Raw genomic sequence first — 24,713 nt, forward strand, 5'->3', positions numbered from 1 at the left:
CTTCTTTAGCAACGTGCGAACTTGCTGATCTCAGCTGTTTATATCTATGCGTTTTTTTTTCTTGCTTTCGTTTTACTGATTCGTTTTCTTATTATCTTATTTTCCTACAACATAATGAAATAAAAAATACTATAGGTAAAATTCCTATCAGACTAGGCGTCTTCTAACACAATTTTTAAATTTTAGTTTCATCAATCTAGGAACTTCGAAGAGCAACCAGAGTTTGTCAGTCGCAAAGTCTAGATGACCATATTTTTGGATTTAACTATTTTACTCAGCAAATGTAACTTTGTTACATTGTTAAACCGGTTTTAACACACCATCGGGGGAAATGCGACTTTTGGCAAATAACGCAAGTGTGCTAAGATTCCTATTTGAATTTGAAAGTTTAATGGTCTTTGTTGGAGAAATACAATTCTACATCGTGAATTAACACAAGGTTATTTATTGCGTCAAAAATGTTGAAACTGGTTGAAACTTGAAACTTGCCGGTCTCGGGCTCTTATGCAGCCCCCTATCGGTCGTGGTCTGTACTGCATATTTGCTTTGTTGCAAACCCTGGTAATTCGAAGAATGAATTAGTGACTAACGAGTAACGAGACGAGGAAAATTCAAGCAAACGAAACTATTAATTATTTATTGTAGTAATATTGCAACTATTGGCAGTCGTGTCAATATTTAGTCAGTTTTATGGAAAATGATGAAGTTTCAAGGATTTAATCTATATCTGTTTTGATTGATATAATACTGATTGGAACTTAAATAAATAAATGAAGAAAGAAATTTATGTTCTTATTGATGGTCAGTCAGTCATAAAATATGTGTGCGCATACCCACGCATGTTAAGTTTCGTTTAGACATGCAGGCTATCTATTTTATGCATTTTTGGCATCTAAGATTATCGAGTACTGACGTAATGACATATATTCAAATAAGAGCAATTGAGAATTCAGAATAGGCAATGCGACGAGTGAAAAGTTGAAAAAAAACTTAAACGTCATATTTCTACCATTATTGAACGTCGAAAACGTATTAAGCTACATTCTTTTAAATGGTGCCGCCAATAGTGACGTAAGAATAAAATATTCGTTGTTTTCCGTATGGAACATAAAACTTGGTCAAAGTTTACGCCACGAATATTTACTGAGACGGTTTTCATCCTAACAGAGATTTTCGTTCTCACCGTTCACTGAAGCGATGACAATGAAACTGAAGTGAATTTCTTATCACTCTATTGTATGATTCATGGGGTCGCATCTTTGAAAGCATTATGATGTAGCCACTTAGTAACTAATGGTGAGAATACCCCCCAAAACAATAGTTGCCTCAATAAGGTAGAGGAGCTACTTATTCGTGCGTATTCATGGTTCACTTTTTTTCTGGATTAATAACCTGGTTGCTTTGTTACAGTCGCCTATACAAGTCCTTGTCAAAACAAAACATGATAAACAGGACAGATTTCTCTTCATATCGTGAACACGAAAATCGTAGTAGTTGTGACATTTATGATTTCCACTTCAGAGAAGAACGTGAACCGCACTCACATTAGGTTTGTAACTAGCCTACTCTTATCTTTCCGCTGACCTCTATCATGTTTCAACGCATCTTGACGATCATATTTTATGGGATTTTTTTCCCGTTAATAATTTCATTTCTAATAAATGCTTTTGAAGCCAGTCCTATTATTAAAAGTAAAAAAAAAATGAGCAATGCGCCAAAACAACTGAATTTCTGGATCGCTGAAATTCTTCCACAGGGGGTACAGAATAATATAAATAATATAACTTCTAAACTACAGCCCCCTGTTTAATCAACAATAAAGCATTAAGAAAATATAAATATCAATGTCATAGCTCATAGGACTTTTAAGAGGGAGGGGTCGAAAGATGTGTTTGAATGAACAATCTTAATTACTGCAAAGTTATAGTAAAAAATTTAAACCTAATTTATAACAAAAGAAAACAAAAAAAGAAATATAGAAGTCGTCTTTGAATAGGCTAGATAAATGTCACATATGGGGTGCCGTTGTACCTTTTTACCAACAAAGAAATATTAAACAATAAATTAAACATTATAATAACTTAAATCAATCGTCATCTTATATTCTAACAGAAATCTAACATTCATTACACAATTCTAACATTCATTTAACATTCATTAAACACCAATAACGCCGAGGTAACACTCTTTTAATTCAAATAAAACATACAAAATTAAATGTAAAATTAATCAAACCATCTATCGATTAACATTAGAGAAAACAAACAATCTTTCGGGTAAGCTATTATTTAATGATGGCAAACCTAACATTAAATCAAACATCATTCGCAATCTAAAAGATAAATTAATTGCTATAAATTGATCAATCATGTAAACAAACAGTTTATTTTAATAACAATTTAAAGGAAATGGATATGGTTAACATTTTGAAAATGAATATTTAATTCTATTCCTTGAATCAATGAATAAACAAATGAAGTGTAGAGGTTAAGCTAAAAATTAGAAATAAAGAATCATTAAACTTGTAATGTAATTGAAGTTTGAAAAACAATTAAGGAATCAGCAAAGCGTTTATTTGTTGGGTAATAGACTCATTGGCTTTGTAGAATACTTCTCTGTCAGGCCACTAGAGGCATCATAAATAACAGAAGTCCGCAGAAGTACTCATACGCACGTAGTAGTCTACTCATATTAATATACGCAACCGTCCGCAACAAGCAAAATTTGTCCCGCTCATATATAGGGCGAATTAAAATAAACGTGGAAACTCAGCGAGAGGACTCCAACAACAACAAAAAAACGAACGAACTTGGCTCACAACATAGTTCCACAAAATTGTAGGAAAATGCATTCATGCATTTTTGCCGTGCCGATATCGAAAGCTATCACCGGAAATCTGGAGAAATTGTCCCATCACAGTTGCGCATATTGGTTGCATTTATTCGTTTTTATATCACGATTTCTGATACAAAATATATATTTGGGAACATGGATTAAAAATTTTTATTTGTTATCAGAAAATAATTTTCATATTAAAAGGAATGTGAACCAACACGCGCGAATCCCGGGACACGTTCCACCAGCGCATTTTCAAAAATAAAAAAAATTTGTTTGATGACTAACTTTTGAATTTGTTTGCTACTTTAAAAGTTGTCCCTGATCTCTGCGTGAAGCCAGTCAATTTCCCGATTCCTTATTTCTGGTACATGTATACGATCTGAAATAATTTTTCGTAAAAATGATGGGGGCGAATGGGGATGCTGATGGTAGATCGCCATTCTAGATATAACGTAATGGCATGAACTATAATGAAAATCAAGTACAGAAATTAAATTACAAAATTAGAAGTGCAACAGCATCATAATTGGTGTTTTGTGTTGCGTGATTCTGACCGCTAGATGACAAAGTTTAAAAAAGGGGCGGGGAGAAAAGAATGGAGGCAAAACCATTTGCCATATCCCATATGAGTTGTTAATGCTCCGGGGTTAGTATAGGCTACATTACTATAATATACACTAATTCTACTATACTATAAATAATATACACTAGTTCACTAATAACTATAATACATACTACCAATTATATCTGAATTTTTGTTTTATTTTTTAATTTGCCCGATTGAATGATAGATAATAGGTTTGATGCAGGTTTACGGAGCTATTATTTTACATTTGATTTTAAGGTTAGGTTTGATTGCAAGTTAGATTTCATAAATCTAATATCCCAGGTTTGACGCTATGTTACCCTTTGATGTTTGATTAGATCAGTGTTTTATATAATGTTGTTTGTTTAATTATAGATTGATGTTAAATGATAGGTTTGTTGTTAAAAAGGTACAACGGCACCCCATAGTCACAGCCATCTATGTATAAATCTAATAACTGAAGGGAATAGGCCACACAAAAAAAGAGACGGAACTAGCGGCTTGTAGTATAGCAAATAAAAACTTCGGCCAGTAACCTTTCGGCTTCGGCCTTGCGGGTAACGGAAATGCAAATATGCTGGCATCCGACTACGAGACAGCTATCAAATCATGTCAAACCTAAGGGCAAATGGTTTGGAGACTTTCACCGGTAAATGGAGGTTGGGGTGAACTAAAACACGGGATGGTGGGTGGCAGCGGTTGCGCTCACTCGTGAGGCGTCGTCAAAATTGACGTGAAAGACGGCTTTTATTAAACTGAGGGCAGGAATATATAATTAGCCTACATGATTAGACCAAGAAACATATCGGGAACGTTGAGGTACAAGACCAGACGCTTTTTGGGTTGTTTAAGTCCAACCAGACGTCCATGAAAGTCGACCAATTTGACGTTTTTTGTCAAATTTGTGAGCAGCAATGAGCAAATCCAATCCACCCAAAAATAGTTACATTTTTTTATGACATCATCAGACTTAGCATGACATCAGACGTGACCATTTATTCGTATAATTTTAACCAGACCCGAATGCAATATCATATTTCCACCGGGATTCCCCCGTCATACCGTTAGTAGTATTTTCTACATTGGCAACGTTGGCGGAAGCTCCCGCCAATTCGAAACATATTGCTTTTGCCAGGAATGATTCGCTTTATTCTCTGACTTACTGTATTATTCGAATGATCCCGTCCTGTGATGTTCGCTGGATAGCCAGTCTTATCATCAACTGGACCCTGAACTGAATGACCATCAAAATCTGATCGGAATCAAACTTTTTCTATGCCATCCAGATTTCCAGATCCATCCGCCTGAATTTCCTTTTCGAGCCTCGCCCCTTCCTAACCAGTCAAGCTGTCAAACTATACCATCGCTGATCATGATTTTTTTACTTTGTAAACAAACGACGCTCCTTTTTGTATGAGTTATGGGCTTAATAAAAACGCCACCATCGGCTCATCGGCGAAGAGGATGACTTTCGCGATACTCCGATTCCAGTAAGCCAAATACGCAGAATAGCGATTGATATTCCATTGATATTCCTATGGCAAACTGATTTCCCATATTCAAGTGGTGATAGGCCAACGTTTTGATTTGATTTCATAATTGGATACTGCCAATACGACGACATATTTCTCATTTTGAGATTCGTTTTCTTCGCCATGCTCGATCGGCTATGCTATGTGGCGTCCCCGTATTGTTTATTGGAAGGTTTTATTGGCTGAACTAAAAATACGAATTACGACATGTAAAAATCTTATTGTCTTTTACAAGATGTCCAGAAATTGAAAAGTGACGCGTAACAAGCGGTGTTTATAAGACGGAGAAACCGTCCTTTAACAGGACGGGGTCATAAAAGAAATGGTACGCTAATTCGATCGAGGGAAAATTTCGATAAATGTCGTGATAATTAGCTTGTTTGATTCAAATGGAGCTGCAACAACTAAACAAAAAAAGAGATTTAGAGATTTCGAAGCTGGAAAGCTGAATGGGTGGAAAAGAGCATTGATTGTAACGACTTTTTCTTAGTTCAATTTCAAAGTAGTAAAGCAAAAAGTAAAGAGATTCTACAAAAATTGCGACTTACATGTGACGGGGCCCTACCATACCACGTCGCACTTTGTAAGCTCAAGTTGCAGTAATTATTCCATCAGATTTTAAGATTATCTATTAAAACTGATCATTGACGAAATCATAAAAACTCTGCCAAAAATCCAAACCAATCTATTTATAATGTACAGTAAATGATGCAACTTAGGTCGCTTCGCCACGCCCCCACAAGGACAGAGCCTTTCATTCTTTGTCCATTTAGTCTTTTACTGCAATATCTTATCAAACATCATACGGAAGTAATAGTCATTGCATCAATGAGCTTCGCCTTAAAAAGAGAAAAGAAAAATCTTGATTTTAATTTAATCATCAAACTCCACAGCTCTGAATACGAATTGTATGTGATTGCAGATCAACAAATTGTATTAAATCCATCCGATATTCTGTGGACGGTAACGAACCTTCCCAAGTCCAAAGAAGATGACAAAACAGATAGGGCGCGAGGGTACAACAAGAAAGGATCGTCCTTATTACATTAAGGTTCGGTTAAGGCGTCGAAATATCTAAAATATATAAAGGAATAAGCCAACTTGTAAAAACAACGGAAAATGCAACAAATTGGAAGCACAAACGGGATTGCTGTTTTCATTCTTTTTCAAAAAGCTAAACTTTTTAAAGCAGAAAAAATAAGTTTAAATATCAATGCGTATGGGTTTAACAATTCATATTATTATTAGTCCTGTCCCATCATCATTCTTTCACAACGGGCAGAAGCTCTTCGTCTTCCAACTCATTTGCAATTTGTACAAAAGCAAACAATCTGTGGATTATTAAATATTATTTAAAGTGGAGGCAATGCCCATAAAGCACTCGTTTTATCGGCGCTTGAACTGATGAACGAAAATTCGTTGGGATGCCAGCGGCCCGATATGACCTTATCCTGATGTTGCGCTACGACTATGCTCGGTAAAGACATGGTTAAATCTCCCTAAATAAAACCAGAAAAAAAAGAAGTAAGTAAAATCACACAGCCAATTAACAATTCAAACAATCAACCCACCTGTAAATCTGTCAGCACCAATTTGTTGTCATAACCTCCCGTCAAAAGATAGTAAGCGGACGGCGAAAAACGGACCGAACGGACATCAGCTGAATGAGGTTTAAAGCTCTGAATAGTCCGATTGCCTCGAATATCGTAGAGGATGCACGAGGCATCTTCGTGGCCGGAAACCATCAGACGTCCCGACGGATCAACGGCGACCGAAGCAACAGGAGAACCCTATTTCAATATGATTCATTTCTGTGACACATGAGCTGTCAGATCAGTTCAGTAACGAGTGTACCTTGTTGACAGGGGAGCTGGGCGTAGTTAGCGGCGTAATCATGTTAACACAGCCCCTGGTTCGCAAGTCCCACATGCGGACTGTTTTATCTTGAGAGCCGCTAATAAACATGGCACCGCCCCAAGTGTAAAGAGACAAGACGTGTCCTGTTAAAAGAAAGTGACACCCAGGTTAAGCGTTGTAAATCGTGTTCAATGTTTCAAAAGTTTAACAAACGCACCAGAGTGTCCGGTTAGCGCTTGAAAAGGTGTTCCGGTAACGCAATCCGTCACGTAGATTTTACAATCTCCAGCTCCTCCGCTGACGAGCAAACTGGATTTGTTACTCATATCCTCAATAAAACAAACGTCTCTGACTGTTCCGTCGTGCATTGCCAATTCAATTTCTTGCCCTGTTTTTTTTTTTTTTTTTTTTTTTTTTTTTTTTTTTTTTTTTTTTTTTTTTAAAGAATGATCAGTTATTTTCCAGTAAATATAAACCAATTAAAAAAAAAAGTCGTTTAGATTTACCTTCCATATTGCAGGTATCGGCATTGAATCTCATCAATTTGACCGTTTTGTCGTTGCTCCCCGTGGCGATCAAATCACCTGCCGGGCTCCAGGCAAGACAGTAAATCGATCCTTTATGATGTTTGGTACGCTTGAAGAGAACGGTGGACTGGCACGTAGTGTGGTCATCCCTGTGACAAAAGACCCCCCAAAAAAGAAAGAAAAAAGAAAGAAAAAATGAAATGAAGCGCATTGGAGCGAATCTAAACGACGTCGAAATCATATTTTTCGGCTGGAAATAAACAACAAACAGGACGCTATGCTGTAATGATAATGTTAAAGAGGTGGTTTCGGACGCCGACGACTGAAATAGGGTTGGAATAGTGTTAACGAAAGCGGACATGTATCAAGGCGTTGACGGAGATGAAATGCGCAGAGAACAAAAGAGGGAGACACAGATGAACGGACGGGCGAGAAGGAGAAAGAGAGTAACAGCTGTGCAGAACATGTGTCTGACGTCCTTGAACGTCAAAGGACTATGGACATACCTCAGGTCCGACAACTTTGGATAGGAGCAGATGCGTAACGTCTTTGAGTTGGAGCCTACCGCATAAAGTCGGCCGCTAGGATGAAATTCGGCACAACGTACGGCCTAAATTCAGAAAATAATGATTGGTTACAGAACCAAACCAGATCCATCAGTCGACCGGTAAGTTTCACCTGAACATCGTCCAATGACGTGACGGCTATGAAACGAGGTTTGCCCGACAAACCGCTACCGGGCATTGCGGTCGACGCAGATACTGATCCCGATCCCAGCGATCCCGAGCCTGATGTTGGGCCCGATGTTGAAGCGGCTGACCCATTCTGGTTGGCCGGTAATTGAGGCTGCAATAGGAAAGGAAAAGAAAACAAAAAAGAAATTTCCAGTTAGATTTTCTATTGACCACCATGGGTATAACAGTAGCAGGAGAAACGCATTGTCTCTCGTAGGCATCCCACAGTTGTAATAAAAATAACAACAATCTTTCCTGCTGGATAAAATAAACCCACAACTGCGGCGCTCTCAACTGTGACTTATATTCAGATTTGCTATTCGCTTAGCGGAACCCAACGGCATCTCGCCTTTGATTCCGTAAAAATACTCAACAGGTTTCTAACAACTGGAAAAAGGAGAACATTTCTACTTCAAATTCAAACTTTCTCGGTTGAAAAATATAATAAAATGATGCACAATAAACAGAGGACGGTTATGAAATGAAATTTCTTCGCTTCTCAAAGGGCCTTAATTGCGATGCCGAAACGTCAGCAAATGAGATTAAAGTGTGAAAAGTTAAGTGGTACAATTGGTGGCGCTGGTCGTTTGGTGTTGCGAAGCACTGCCGGACGGTGGGCTGATGTGTTCACCATGACGTCAGAGCATAATAGCTCATTGTTGTTCCAATCAACAAAAACGCACAGCCAATCAACAAACTCGAAACGAATAAATGGCAAAAACACGGCAGCATCAAACGTAGTGCTCCAATCGAGAGCTACGACGCGACTGACCACAATGGCCGGTACCCAGTCCCGCGCTATCGACACGAGGCGGCCCCGTTTCTATACATGGGAAGCGAAGGGAATTTTTCTGGTGATAACACCAGATACACACAAATGAGCCTGGGCTATGGGTGAGCGACGGCGGAAATCACTCCACCAAAAAAACCAATTTAAAATAAAGAAAAGAAAAAACCCCAGAAACATTCACGTACACAGCCATCGACAGTTGTGACGTTGAATTGCAAACTGGCGCACGCGCTTCCTTATTGACCATTTTGGGGCTCACAAGCGAAACAACTGGAATTTCTAGTTTTCTGGCATTTAAATGGTATGCTGGAAGATCGAAGCCAAAATAGAAAAGTTGCTTTTCAATCATGCAAAGGTAAAGGCAAAGATTTTTCAAAGGCCGTTCACCAACTATTCTAGGAAAACAAATAAGGGACGGTGGGGTTAATGGCAGACACTTGTCGTCATAATACACCATATGGTGGTAAGAAATCCGGCAATAAGATTTTTTTTTTTTTTTTTTTAAATCCGGAAGAGAGCGGAAATGTGTAATAACAAGCCGAATTGATAAAACGGAGAAGAACCTCAAACGACCTGAGAACCAAACGTGTTATAAAAATAAAGTCCGAAAGGCGTTAACAATTATCACGCTACATGAAAAAACATTTGGGGGGTTTCACTTTTCTCTCAAAAGACGAATAAAAGTAATTGATTTTCACGATTGTACTACGGATTACATTTTCGAAGCAAATAGATTCGAATTGAAGTTCTTAACAGATTTAGCGCATTTTTTCCTTTTTCTTTTGTCTTAACAAAGAGCAGATGGCCAAACACTTTCTCGTTACGAATTCGCGTTCCACAAGTTTATTTCGAGAATGCCAAAAGTGGGTTGATCTCAATATCATAAAATATTGACGCAATGTCAACGTCGACATTTTAAAAATAAAATTTACAGAACTTTCGAAATCAGGAAAAAAAATGCGAAAGAAAGAAATGTGTCGTATACGTGGCGAATATTCGAAACGCCTTTCTAGTTTCTACATTTCATTTTTTTCCTTATACACGCGCGTTTTCCCTCGATGATGACCGTACGTACACAGCCAAACAGATGGCGTGACTTTTCTTCTATCTTTCCTCCATCCACTGGATGGAATTCTCAAAAAGTGTATGATTCAGCGAAAAGTAACTAAAAGTTCACATCACGGCCATACGGTGTTGAAAAGACATTCCAACCAGCGAAACAACATAGGGCCTTGCACGAGGTGTTGAATGGCACGGTCGTTACTCGTGCCCATCGAAATGCGCTTGCCACGACGGTACCAACAGGTTGCAATGGTTGCAACAGTGTCGTATCGCTACCGGAACAAAAGCCATCACGGCGAGTAAAATGTGATCAAGTCGACAGGTATAATGAGAGAGACTGGTAACAATGTTCCGGGGGGGACTGTCTTTATGGCCCCGGATGGAGAAACAGGGCAAACCGCATTAGAAATACCCGACCGAAAAATAGGAAAGAGCAGAGGTTACATAGTCATTATCAAGAGATTGCGCTACACGAAGCAAAACGTGAAAGGTCAGGTCGGGCTACACGTCGTTGGCCTATTTTCAGAGAGAACATTTTCTTCTGTCTTTCCTAACGGTGAATACGTCGAGCCATGTTTTTGTCTCGAGACAGAGAGACAGAGAGATGAGGGTCTATTAGTTACCGAGGATTGGCGCGGAGATTCAAAGGACGAAGCCGAATGGGCAGGCGAACGGCTATAACGGCCGTCGTCACTCAAATCGCTCATGGATCTCGCTTTACGCATTTGTTCTTTGCTAAATCTTCGCTGAGATTGTTGGAAATCGACTTTGTCGTAATCCACCGGCGGATCGGTAGGTGTCGCCGATTTGAAGGTGCTCATGGGGCGGGGCTGCTGAGGATTTTGGTAAATCGAGTGGAGTGGAATGGCCCGGCCGTTCTCTTTGTTGACCAAAACAAATTCCGGCGTCGAACTCCGCTTTCTAGCGTTCCGAACATCTTCGACGACAATGTAGCGACCTCGTTGCGGAACGTGTATTTCTAGTCCCGGTCTAACAGCCGCCGAATGAGGCTTTGAACTCGAACTTGATCTGGGCCCACGACGAATGACTTCCCGCGTTCGCGACCGCGATCGTGATCGCATATGACCCGGCCCAATCAGATCGTCTTCAACAGTAGCGTGCACAAATTCAGAGCGTTTCGCTGTATACTTGTCATTGTGACACAGCAGCGATTCCATGGAATTCTTTCGGTCATTTTGCGCAATTTGGTTTAACACTGGATAACGCCGGGGAATGAACTGATTGCGATGCATCTCGAATGAGGAACTAATCACTTGGCTGAATCAACGATTAAACTGCCATCGCGTATGCTTAGCACAATTCAAACGCCCAACACAAAAACAACTACTCTTTTCCCTTTGGGTAAAACACCCAGAGCATCTGAACGTACGAGGCTGACTGACGCAGCCTTACACCTGCACTCGAGTACACCAACTTTTAAAAAGCCGAAAGAAAAAAAGAGGCGAAGTCTTTTCAAGACCTGAAGCAATTTGGTATGGTAGTAGTAGCAGCAGCAGCAGCAGCAGCAGCAACAGAAGCATAAAGGAGGAAGCCAGAAGAGAGAAACAACATTCCCGCTATTTCCTTCCCTCCCTCAGTCCTCATTTTGAGCCAGTACCATTGAGGTTTCAAAAACCGAAAAAAACAAAAAACAAAAAAAAAGTTTTCTCCAGCCAATGCATTGCCCTTTGCCATCAAAAGAGAGCCGGGTGGGAGGAGTTGTTTTTCTCGAGTCGTTATTCACCTTTCCAACGGATTTCTAGTTCGGAAGAAAAGACTTGAAGTTCCTGTTTTCTATTTTTTGTTGTTGATCGCTGGCAATCATTTCGAGCAACTCTCTCTTGATCAAGCGCAAGGCCCTTTGTGTGACAAGACGAAAAGGGAAACGTTATGTCAACGAAACGGGGTTATCTTTCCTTGACAAAATAACGGATGCAACAACATTTTGCTAACCATTCGAGACGGAAGATGATGCTCACCTCATTACATATTCACGACTCTCACACAGACACGGAAGTTGTCATACACATGGCTGTACATTCCTTCCAAGCCTTTTGTACCTTATTATTAAGCGATATTATTATTCAAAGTGTGAAGGTGGAATGCAAATGACACACAGAATATAGGAAATCTAAATGAGAACGCTACAACTGCAATTTGTGTGGACCATTTGGGAGATTGGTGTTTTCTTACTCTACTTCTATTTTTAAATACCACGATCATTAGAGCTGCCCAATTTCTGGTAGAAAAAAGGAATAAAATCAGTTTATCGCAACCCTTAATTTAAAACGCTGCACGCGGGCAACAACCTTACGGTTGGCTAACATTTTGTTCAAAATAGAAGTGAAAAAAAAAAGAAAAGAAACCTGTCTGAAGAATTGGTAATAATCAATAATCAATCAGCGTTTGAGACTTTGAGCCAATTTGAAATTGCGTTGAAAATAGTCATTAATCCTGTTTGACGTCTGGTTTGCGTCCAGCACCAAAACGAATTGAAAATCATAAAAGAAATAGCCCTTAGTCAGGCGACAGTGTGGCGCCACACGGGTTCGCCAAGGAGAGAAAAAACAAAACAAAACAAAGCCACAAGAATGACGGCTGGAATATCTGTCGGGCAAGCGGCATTTCCAAGGCGGGAATTGCAGTTCCTTTTTAAAACCGAAAATCCAACAAAATTTGTCTACGAAAGCTACGTTGTCATTAAAAAATCGGGACGGCCATGACCCCTTAAAAATTTCCAACAATTTTCGGCTCTCTAAAGACCAGCATCGACCTAGGACCATCTACGTTGATACAAGGACTGAATCGAGTTTGGTATTCAAGCAGATGGCAGCAAAGGCTCAAGAAAGAGAAGGCTGCTGCTCCCTCTGCTGCTGCTGCTGCTGCCACTCGATTTCGCCACATGCTTTGAGTTGTTTGCTCATTCATCCAAAAGACGGTAAACGACTGGCCTCGAGGTATTCATTCCTTTACGACGCTACAAACAAAAAGACTACAATGCTTCTCCAAAACGAGCTAAAGAAGGACTGGCTATCCGGATGAATCACCAATAGGCGCCATTCCGAACCGATCCACATGGCCGAGTCGAGTGGCTGTTGCTGTTGCTGTACAGGATTCGAAGTTTAACCAAACATAAAGAGATGCGTGGGAATATCGTTTTCTTCATTTTCGTCTTAAGATTCTAAACCAGAATGAAAAGGGGAACGCAGAAGAGAGAACAATTTCTCACTTGTACGACTTGTTTGGCCGACCACGATTTTACATGTAAGTCATCATCATCACGCTCATCTTGTATGTTTTTCCGGTAAAACAACAACAACAACAACAACAACAACAACAAAAAGATGGGCCCAAATCCGCGTTCCATATTTGAAAGAAAAAACGACCAAGAGAAATAAACGGGATGCGAATCGTATGCAAAAACACGAAATAAATGTGAAAAGCAGCGGGAATGTTACAATGATGTATACACGTACCCAAGACGTATATCCATGAGACCACCTGGGCATGGTGACGGAACGATATTGAGGAACGCACACTACGTACACCAAACGCATTCGAAAACGGCGGGACGGTTAATGACGACGGTGAAGTTTGCGTTGCTGCGCCAATCAAATTCAAATTTCGCGTCAACGTCAAAATACTTTGCATGTCCGTACGGTCGGAGAGAAGTGGCAAGACTACGGATAAGGACGAAAAAAGAAGAATCAGAGCCACTTGTTTGTAGGTCGTTAAAAGGTAAACAATGCAACATATGGTCAACCCCTTTTTAGGTGCCTTACAAGACGTACGCGGCTGTAACCTACTTCACGATCGACGGCATTTCGGTTCTATTTGAAAAGAGACCGTTTCTAACGCTAGTTGGCGTTCACCAAAAAGTTTCATTGAAAGAACCAACTCAGAGAATAGCAACATTCCGTAAAGACGCGGATCATTACGACGTACAATAAAAAGCTAATGGCTAATGGCAAATACTGATCGGATTTGTGATGAAGCCATTGCGATTGGCAGTTTTGCTGATCCGCGTACAACGCCCATTTGGCATAATTCCGAGTGATCCAGATATACATAACTTGACATCCCTTCAAATTGAGGACCATAACACGAAACAAAACAAAACAAAAAAAAAATAATAATTAAAAAAAAAGACAATTTCAATCAGATACACGGGGACTCGACCATTTTGGACATGCAACATTTCCTTAATTTTCTTTCTCGACTCGATTGAGAAACAAGAAATATGAGAATGTCAATACCGCCAGACATGCAAAGAAAAAGAAGGGCATATTGTGAATAAATAGTTCCAATAAAAACTGGACAGTGATTCGTGTTCGTGCGTCAATAAAACCGTGAAAAGGTGGGAATTTCGAGGACGCCTCCAGCAAAATAAAAACTTGCAAATAACATCGCTAGATGGGAGTAGTTACAAGCTAGTCTACAATAACTGTGATTCATTGGCATTACGATGAGAAGTAAAAAAAAGTAAAAAAATAAATAAAAATAAATAACATCAATCGAAAAACCACGATTTAGTAGCCTAGTCTGCAAGAAATCGTGAGAAGACGGCGATAAAGGGATCGGCCACAATGCCGTTAAAACAAACGAGATAAGGCAGCGATCATCAAACGACTCACGACAACCATAAAATCAGAGTGCCAAAAGAAACCCGACGTAATTGCACCTTTTTTCTTTTCTCTCCTCTCTGCAATGACAAGCTGACGTGGCTCAATTATAATATTTCAACGGAAGAAAAATGAGAGAAAAAAAAAACATAATAAGAGAAACCATTCATAAAAAGACATACCTCAGCGTCTACTTCTTCGTCTTCCTCGACTATGATCGAATTGTTGTAATCAGAGTCGGCATCCGCTTCGGAAGCGTCTTCAATAACCAAATCTAGGTCAAGAGAATCACGAGAGAATCTCCGGGCGTTGGGCGATTCGCGGTGCTGCGGTGGCAATTCAACCGACGAACGCCGAGCAGGGAAAGTGGGCAGACTAGACCGGCGTACGTCAACTTCAATGGGAAGCGATCCGCGTCTAACGGACGACGTCGCCGGCGACACCAACTTGGCGGGCATTGACACTCGTCGGCCTGACGTGACGTGGGTCGGCAGTGACTGCCGTCTACCGATATTCAAATTAGAACTGGATCGAGACGAAAGACAGTGCCCTTGGTGTTGCTGTTGCTCCTTTTGTTGGTGCACTTTCTGCAAATGATTTTCCTTGATTTCCTGCCGCAATTCGCTGAACATTTCATCCAACTTGCGAAGAGTGGCTTCCTCCATTTTCTCGCTGGCACTATCAAAGTATCAAGGCAGACAATAAATGTTGGAGAAAGCTTTGGCGCTGTAACCAATCTGACACGCGTCAAGTGGGACGACTGGCTGATGACTGAGACCTGTTTTGAGCCGTATGTGGTGTTGGAGGTCTTTCCTTCCTGACTGGCGAAGCCGCAATAGGTGTGCGCCAGCTCACGCTAGCGGGAATACTTCTCAAACAACACAGCATGCACACATGCGCACACAAAAGAGGAGGAGAAATACAAAATAATAAAAAAGAAGGAACCACGCCATATTAGGCCAAAAAAGGAAACCAAGAGCAGCCCCCGACCAATGTAAAGTTTGTACCAATCTAAACTAACCCCCTCCCACTAAGAAAAGAAAATTTCAATTCCTTCCAATTCCTTCTGAACACATTTGCGTAAATATGCTATTCATTCACCAAGACGGTAATGAAAGATAGGCAGTAGTATCTCCGATTTTCAATATCTTTCTTTTCTTGACGAAGCTACAAGTCACAACACGAATTCATTAGTACGCGATTATCGGCGATTATGTATTTCCCAAAAGTAAAAAAACGCACCGATGGAAAATTGGAAACTTGATTAAAGATGAGCGAGCTAACACCCTTTTCTCCCCATTCGGAATGTGACGTGTGGCAAGGTAAGGGCGTCACCCAGAAAAATCATCATCAAACCCAACCATGAGGTTAGGTGTAAATCAAAATAGAAGCCGGGATATTCTCTAGCTTTTTTGGGTACGTGGAAGAAATATAGTGGGGCAAACAAACAAGGATATTGGCCACTCCACCCTAGGTCGATTGCCTGCAGACTATCTTGATCATGCATAGTTGAAATAAGCTCCGAGAAGAAAGCTTACAGTGCACATCATCCAGCACTGTATATGGCTCTATTTACAACGTACAAGTATGCCAAGGGCTCTCCCTGTGTGGTTCAGCCCCCATCCATCAAGATGACAACAAGAGAGGAGAGAGATCAATTTAGACTCGGCTATTGCGTATATCTCATACACGAGCTTTTCTGCTGTCCTAACTGGGCTCTTTTTGAGCCTTTGCTCGCATCAAGGTTGGAAATGACGACGAAGAGACAAGGCGTAAAATAAAATAAAAAAGGTACCACGCCCGCAACCGCGGCAAAGTCGGGCGCCATCTCACACCAATCTCTGAAACACTCTCAAATGGATTTATTCATAAAGAATAAATTTTTGAAAACAGAAAAGAAACCTGTTGACCAATGGCCAAGTAACACACAGAGCAGCGACGGCCAAATGTAACGAAACCTGCCAGCGGAACGCGCTTGCTTGTTGATACCATCGACACACTAAATTCCATTTTAGGTAATCGACATTAAACCACAATGTAGTTGAGTATTCATTATTCAATGGCTGTTTTCAACTCGACAAGTCCAGCGACAGGATCCGGGTTACCCGAAACACTTACGGAACTTATGGGTATTCAACTAAATCATTCCGCTCATCTTTCGTACCATCCGCCAGCATTCCTGAACCATCATTCGATTTCGCTTAGGCGAATCATGACAATTGTGTTTCGATGACGACGAACAGCCGTGATGAAAATGGTTACGCCCATCGATCAGCAGCTTTTTCTGTGAATAAATAGCGTCTTACCTTATCCTCGGCTGGCTCGTTGGTCGGATCAGACAACGCTTGGGGCGGCGGCGCTGCCAACCTGTACGCACATACAAAATGAAAGATTAGCTGTCACCTTCTCGCCAACAATTTTGATAGCAATCAAAAAGGAGCACTCCGTAAAAGGTAAAAAGCGTTTCCACCTATTCCCAATCAGGAAGAATTTCCAAACAAAAGGGAGGGGGGTCCTGTTCAACTCCACTCATTGCGTGCCAATGGGCATAAAACACTGAGTCTACGCCGTCGACTCGTGGAAACCGTGGACGCTATTTAAAGCAGCTGCCCTTAATATTATACCGCATATGTATGCACCGGGTACTTACTTATTGGCGGACGCACTCGGAGAATGTTTTAACCGCTGGAATTCACGCAGTAAATCTCCACTAGCTGGTTCAGCCCGCGGGGGTTTCTCCGGAATGTCGGATGCGATTACTCTATCATAAAAGAAAATAATGCATGACCATCCATCGTAAGCTGACGATATTCTCAAATAAATCTTATAATCTTCTTCACTGTTGCACGGAGCAACATTAAAAAAATTCTTGTTAAAATCACATAATATTAACAACATACAAACCTTTTATTATCTTCCGTTTCATTAAAAGGGCTGTGTTCCTTAGCAAGTTCATTCACCGTACTAACAGAAGGCGGTTGGACAGTCTTCGATCCTTTCTCGTCACTTTCAAAGAGTCGATCCACCTTTAATAAAATAGAATGATTTAATACAACGAGATATTCAAAAATTGTAATAGAAAAAAAAAGTCTCAAACCGATGTCGTCATGGATTTTTTCCCAGTCAGATGAAAGCTGGCTAGGCTAGAGCGCCACATTGTCCCGCTGCCAAACGGTAGACCATCCAGGGAAGGGTTCAGAGAGCGAGACATGAGATCAACAGAGCGGGGTCTTCCAAAAGGCATGGCTGAGTAGGGGAAAAGTTTGGGCTTGATGGGTGTAACCAGCATGTGCTCGGTCCATGACGTTTCCAGCGATGGCTTATCCAATCTCTCCACGTCAACATCCAACGTTCGCTGCTCGAAGGGATGAGCAAAAGTTTGCGCTGGAATGCTCTGGAGCCAGGACAATAGACTCAAATCCGAATCGTGGAATTTTTTGCTAGAACTCAGAAGCGAGCCAAATCGCAATTGAGGAGGAGACCGCTCCTTGACGCTACCCGATAAGGCTCGACGCTGACAGAATTCCACACACGATTCGTATAAAAGACCTAAATAGATGCAACAATTTTGCGTTAGCATATATCTTTCACCTACAATTGTCAGGAGGATATGGTCATAAAACACTCTCGTCTTTATTTTATCGCTACTTAATGACAATTCAGACGATATACGACAAAAGTCCTATCTTTATAGCAATTTCAAGCAAACAGGACAATCAGTATTTAAAATTGGGCGGGTTGTTTTACAGTTAAATTTCAAAGAAAAAAATTAAGGAATGAATCTGGCCCTATTTTTAGGCCAAGTATTTCGATATTTTCTCTACTTTAAAAATTTGTCTTTCCCTTGGACAATATCCAAACTTATCCAATTTTCACAAGGTACTCAATCAGAATGGTGTGCTGATAATAGGGTACCGTAGAATTTGGGCTAAATCACATTGATATTTCAACATAAATGGTAAATCTAACATATTATACGATAGATTATAATTTCATCTACTTATAAAAGACCAACATCAAAATAAATTTCTGTTGCACGTGTGTAAAGAATAAATGCCTTTAACACCTGAGAATGAATAGCATATTAATCGTATTTTCTGACCTTTGATAAGTAGATGGATTAGTCGATCGTTTGTGGCTTCCTGCAAGGCATGTCGGTCCTTGGCTGGTTTCTCGTAAGGCAAAAATTTCTCCACCAACGGGTAGATGTCCTGGAAGCAACGAACCCGAGCACTGGAAGGGTTCCAGTCGTGATAGTCAGCGTGATCGATCAATTTCGGCAAGGTCAACAGGAGACAGAGATGGTTGTAAACTTCTCTGGACGGGCACAATTTCTCCAAGTCGCTGAGGACTTTGACCACTTCTTCGACAGCGGCATCGACATTGGCGATTAACCCCGCTTCAGACTTGATGCAGAGAAGCTCGATATATTTTTGACGGAGAATGAGGTAGTGAAAAGTATGTGCGTCGAAGGTGGCAATGGCTTCCAACGGTTGAATAAATTCTGTAACATCATCCCATTGGCCGTCCAAGATGAGTTGGCGCAGAAACAGAACATCATCCGAATAGATGCCATTAATCACTCCCGTCTCTCGTTCCAGGCTCAACTGGAATTTTTTTTTAAAGAAAAAGCTACACATTCTGTTGACATAAAAACGATGATATTTTTACACACCTGGCTGATGTGGAATTGACGACTGCAGATGAATTCCAAGACAAGTCGAACCACATCGTCTTCTCGTAAATGCAGTCGTGGGACACTGCTTCCCACCGACATTATGTCCGACGAAGCTTTCCTATTTTAATACTTTTATTTTCCTGTCCAGACAAAAAGGAAGTTAAACACTGTTACAGTTAGGCCAAGCAAAAGGACGTAAAGACATTTTCGGTCAAGAAAATGATACCGGAGCGAAACCCGACAGCAGTTTCTCATCGTTCTCTGTACTGCCCAACTCAAGTAGCCCCCGGCTAAAAAAATTTCATCTGCTGTTCTTGTACGCTCAAGCCCCAAAGTGAAATGCAACAGATAAGTTAACGTAACACTCTCAGTTTCTTTCCCCACGGTTGCGTCGGAAAATTTCAAAGTTTTAGTTTAGCTCCCTGAGTTCCATTGAACTAACCCGTTTCACAATACACGAATATTAAGTACAGAATAATCTTAAAGCCCTAATTTCTGCGTTGACTATCGCTTCACTTAATTTCCACTTTCACATTACTCTTTCTCGAATTGTTCACCCCTTCTTCCCACGTTTACAAATAATGGCGATTCCATTGAATCATGTATTTATTTTGATTTTTTTAAATTGGTGATGTCAAAACAAACGAAATGTAGCAAGAAAGTAGAATCTTTGGCTACTCACTAAATAAACTGCTTTATGATGGCACAAACACCTTCTTTTTGCAATTTCCAAATATAGATTTGTTTAGATGAAAATGAAAGCCACAATATCGGCCATGACAGACGAGACTGGACTGAGTGAAACTGCACTGTTCTCGCAGACACAAACAACTGCTGGGCTTGCCCTTGCCGGTTGACCAATGGATTGATTGAGAGAGAATTTATCTAAAAAAAAATATACTGTCTAAGCCACGAAAGAACATTTTTAACAAAAATCTTGACAACAAAATATTTAACTACTTTGTTGCTACTCTTTTCTGTTATCAATTTTTTCATTTTTGAGCCAATAAAGCCGAATATAATAATATATACATTTATCAATTGTATATTTTTTATCGTGCAACGTAGCTGTATGCAGAAATAATTTCAAGGGAAGATAATAATAAAAAAACAAAACAAAAAAAATAAATAAGAAAAAAAAAGTTATGAGTATATTTCTTTGCCGGTCTTGTGAACGGAAGAAATGTCTACCCTTAATATCAATTTAGGAGTTTTAGGTCATGTTGACAGTGGGAAGACTACTTTGGTGAAAGCTTTGAGTTCGATTGCAAGCACAGCATGTTTCGATAAAAATCCTCAATCAAAAGAAAGAGGAATCACACTTGATTTAGGTTTCAGTTCGTTTTCTGTTGATTTACCTGATCATGTCAAATGTGATATTTCATCACTCTACACCAAACTTCAATTTACCCTTGGTAATTTAACTCTTGTAAATTTGTGTATAATACAATATTTATTTTATAATGGTTATAGTTGACTGCCCAGGACATGCATCTCTCATCAAAACAATTATAGGAGGTTTGTTTTGCTTCTTTGTTTTAAATTTTACTTCTAAAGGAGTATATCATAACAAATTGCAATCTTTATTCTTACTTAGGTGCCCAAATTATCGATTTGATGTTATTAGTAATTGATATTACAAAGGTATCTTATTTATCAACCATTCTTAAATTGTAAGATAATGAATTCTCAATTTCCCAAAGGGAATGCAAACACAAACAGCTGAGTGCCTTGTTATAGGAGAAATCACATGTAATCAAATGATAGTTGTTCTGAACAAAATTGATTTGATTCCCAATGAAAAACGCCAGCTTACAATAGAAAAGGTATTATCAGTTTTTAATGAATTGTGTTTGATAGCTTTCTAAATCTTAATCATATTATTAGATGACTAAAAAAATTCAACTGACTCTAAAGAATACTAAATTCCATAGTTGTACCATTGTTGCTGTTTCAGCGTGTTCCGATACTTCAGAATTGGCATCTAATGGGATATCTAATCTCATTGAAATTCTTAAACAGTTGGTGTTCATTCCAAAACGTGATACATCTGGTAGTTTCTTATTTTCAGTTGACCATTGCTTTCCTATAAAAGGGCAAGGAACTGTGATGACTGGAACAGTTCTTCAAGGAAAAATATCGATCAATGATGTGAGAATTTCACTGTGATATCCAGCGTTTCCAGATTAGAAAATAATACCACATTTTATTTTATTATTTCCAGGCTATCGAAATACCAATGCTAAAGTTAACGCGGAAAGTCAAATCTATGCAAATGTTTCATCAAGGTGTAGAAAGCGCATTTCAAGGCGATCGATTGGGCATATGTGTTACACAGTTTGATCCCAAACTATTGGAAAGAGGAATGGCATGCTCACCTGGATCCTTGCCGATGGCTTACGGGTTGATAGTGAATGTGGATAAAGTTGTTTACTACAAACAAACCATTAAAAACAAGACAAAGTATCATATTACTTTGGGGCACGAGACTGTAATGGCTCGAATACATTTATTCCAATCGGCCGTTCCAGAGCTGAATTTTGACATCGATTACAAATATTGTGATGAAATTGCAGAGAAAACGTAACTAAGCACTGTTTAAATTAAATTTGTTTTTTATTCTTTTTTTTAATGACCCATTTTTTTTAATGATCCATTTTTTTAGAGGGGATTTTTTCTTTGCTGTTTTAGAATTTGACCATCCGGTCCCTGTGGTTCCCAGAGGCTTGATAATAGGTTCTAAGTTTGACACTGATATCCACAGTAATACATGTCGCATTGCCTTTAAAGGAAATGTTCTTTTCGTGTTTGGGGACGAAAATTACAGAGGAGATCTTGTACGGTTGAAAGTTTATAAAACAAAAGTCAGAGTAAGTACATTCGTTTACACTTCAAGTAATCTCCAATCAAATAAAACCATATCTATGAACAGGAAGGTGTCGTTGAACGGATGACTTCGTCGTGCGAAGTTATTGGAAAGAACTTAGTTAAAAAAGAAACTAATGTTCAGCCGTTCATTAACCTAAAGGTTACTTTGTCAACTGGGGAAATAGGAATAATTGAAGGATCATTTGGTCAGAGTGGCAAAATCAAAATTCGTTTCATGGGTAATAATTTTCATATTTTGAACTTGAATTGTAATAAAATATCCCGATTGTTTTCTCTTAAGATGGTTTAAAAGACAACACACAACTACTTTTAGCTGCCCTCAACAAGAAAAAGAAACCGCAGGAATCGTCGGCATCTGATGAAAAAAATGTGCAAGTAAAAATATTTCTTTCGTTTAAACGATATATATACGATCCTCACAAAAAGATGATTCAGACATAAACAGTAAAATCGTGCAAATGGAAAAATACAAAATTGAAATTTACAAGTGGAATGCAGAATGAATTGCTCGCAGCCTTTTTTTTCTTGATGCACTCTACTATATAACACACGTGTCCACGTGGCCTTTAGGAAAAAAGTGGTACTCTTTAAAATATAGCCTCAAATAAATAGAATTTTGAAAGACAACAAATTTGGACACATGCAAAAGCTTAAAATAAAATACTTCTAGATAGTGACAAAAGATAAAGTTATAGAAAAAAAAACCCGTTACAAAACATAAAATAGTATAATCACGATAACCATCAGCCCAGTTAAAATTCCTATAGCAATCCATTGGCGGCGATCTAAAAGAATATTTTGAAAATGAATTTATATAAAGCATACGAAAACATAAGAACAATCAAAATAATATTGTTGTGATTACCGTTAGACATACGTAGAACCTTTGCCATTTTTTTTAAAGTGGAGTCCATTTTTGTTTCTGTGTTTTCCATTTCGTGTCCCATATCATCAAGTATTCTAAAATTTTAAAAGTAAGGAATATAAAGATTCAGGAAGAAAGGTAATAAACTAAATCCACATTAGTTTACTGGAATAGTCTTAACTCACAGTGCTTGTTCATCAAGTTCGCTACCGATCCGTCGCGACATACTTTTCAAAGTACCAACAGATCCTGATATTAGAACTAGCTGTTCATCCTGTTGTTTTACTAATGAGGCCTGCTGCTGCAATACACTTTTCATTTGTCTATCATCATCTCCATCTTCTTGATCACCCTTTAATATATGTAAAACAGCATAATCAATTTTATTGTATCTTAAAGGTAGGCAGTACAATCGCGGTAAAGGATTGGTACTTGAATTGGGATCCGAACATAGCCTGCAGATGAATTCTTGGGGGCATGTCGAATAGGACTCGAATTTTCAAGCAGTGGCTTTATTGCGAAGTAAACAAATGTAAAAAAAAACGAAGTTTAACGCAACTTTTAACTATGCATGGTAACGAGAAAAATTACCTTTTTCGCAGATTGATCAAAGTCTTGGCCTCTCATGATTTGTAGCTTTTCTTTTATATTCCCGATTTCGTCTCTGGTTTGCTGGACAAAAAATCTTCGTTGGACAACTTCGGCACTATTAAGTCGGAATCGGCTAGGATTTTTTTCCACAATTGCTGCAATAAACATGTTCACACAAGAAATTTATATTTTGTACCTAAACTGCTAAATGATACAGCTATTATAAGCAGAAACAAGTGTAAATGAACAATAACTATACTGCCACAATTAAAGACATGGAAGGGCTTCTTAGTACGTATCTCTAGTTAACTTATTATTAAAATTAATTAATGCAAAGATATCTAGTATTACTTTTGTGTAAATAGGGAATATATAAAATAGACATATTTACCAATGGTGTCTTCCAGGTCTTCTAGATCCCACTCTATGCTCCTGATTGAATTTCTTAATTCTGCTGTTGTTTTCTGAACTTCGTCTTTAGAAAATACAATTCCCTCTTTTCGAAGATGCTGCCAATGTTGATACAGCCCCCTTGTGCGATTCAAAGCTTTCGTAACTTCACTTTAGTGGGTAAATAAAAGTTTTCTGAAGGTTAATAAATTTGTCTGCAAAAAAAATGATCTTTCGTGCATAAAATAGTGATTAGAAATCTTACTCCTTTACAACAAAAAATGGATCTTCCAGAGACATGACACAATTAACATCTCACGATAAGCTGACTGTTAAAATAAACTATTACTATTCGCTATTTATACTGTTTATACGTCCAGTTATTGATCCGTCTGGCAGCCTTCAGTCCTTCACCTTCGATCTGTCACTTCTGACTTCTCACTTGTGTCTTGCTCAGTGCTGCCACTTTCGGAGGTTGGATCCGATGGAACCCTAGAACGTTGCCAGTTTAGAGAAGTTAGGCTCGTTGCATGAAATTTAGATTTGTTTGAAACATACATCAGAGCTATAGAATACTATTCTATAGCGTATTCTATAGCTCTGCATACACGGTTAGAACATGGGTATGGAGAGATGGTTGCCAATGACCATGTTAAATTTCCCATAAGGGGTTTCGACGAGAAGCAACTTTTTTACTAGCGACATTTGTATGGACATGATACGGACAGAGCTATAGACCTTATTCCAATGAA

At 39.2% G+C, this 24,713-nt stretch overlaps 3 protein-coding genes across 3 annotated transcripts; 1 reads left to right on the forward strand and 2 right to left on the reverse strand.

The window, feature by feature from the left end:
* Window positions 1-5,872: 5,872 nt before the first annotated feature.
* On the reverse strand, window positions 5,873-20,123 carry LOC124208777 (WD repeat-containing protein 47-like). The gene is made up of 14 exons (XM_046606650.1): window positions 19,909-20,123; window positions 19,224-19,366; window positions 18,651-19,155; window positions 17,646-18,097; window positions 17,453-17,574; window positions 17,199-17,309; window positions 16,855-16,915; window positions 8,019-8,186; window positions 7,847-7,950; window positions 7,320-7,489; window positions 7,031-7,201; window positions 6,811-6,956; window positions 6,528-6,746; window positions 5,873-6,455 (listed from the first exon to the last, which is right to left on the reverse strand). Exons 2-14 carry the CDS (start codon window positions 19,323-19,325, stop codon window positions 6,309-6,311), a joined length of 2,478 nt encoding a protein of 825 aa, XP_046462606.1. The 5' UTR covers window positions 19,326-19,366; window positions 19,909-20,123; the 3' UTR covers window positions 5,873-6,308.
* A 162-nt stretch (window positions 20,124-20,285) lies between these two features.
* Window positions 20,286-22,599, forward strand: LOC124208778 (selenocysteine-specific elongation factor-like). The gene is made up of 9 exons (XM_046606651.1): window positions 20,286-20,641; window positions 20,700-20,744; window positions 20,824-20,870; window positions 20,930-21,052; window positions 21,114-21,377; window positions 21,451-21,809; window positions 21,892-22,096; window positions 22,159-22,333; window positions 22,396-22,599. The coding sequence occupies exons 1-9, from the start codon at window positions 20,410-20,412 to the stop codon at window positions 22,554-22,556; spliced, it is 1,611 nt and encodes a 536-aa protein (XP_046462607.1). The 5' UTR covers window positions 20,286-20,409; the 3' UTR covers window positions 22,557-22,599.
* Window positions 22,500-24,433, reverse strand: LOC124208779 (syntaxin-6-like). The gene is made up of 7 exons (XM_046606652.1): window positions 24,227-24,433; window positions 23,963-24,132; window positions 23,572-23,726; window positions 23,413-23,490; window positions 23,166-23,332; window positions 22,981-23,075; window positions 22,500-22,900 (listed from the first exon to the last, which is right to left on the reverse strand). Exons 1-7 carry the CDS (start codon window positions 24,259-24,261, stop codon window positions 22,824-22,826), a joined length of 777 nt encoding a protein of 258 aa, XP_046462608.1. The 5' UTR covers window positions 24,262-24,433; the 3' UTR covers window positions 22,500-22,823.
* Window positions 24,434-24,713: the final 280 nt, after the last annotated feature.

Source organism: Daphnia pulex, chromosome 12, assembly GCF_021134715.1.
Source record: "Daphnia pulex isolate KAP4 chromosome 12, ASM2113471v1".
Lineage (NCBI taxonomy): Eukaryota > Metazoa > Arthropoda > Branchiopoda > Diplostraca > Daphniidae > Daphnia > Daphnia pulex.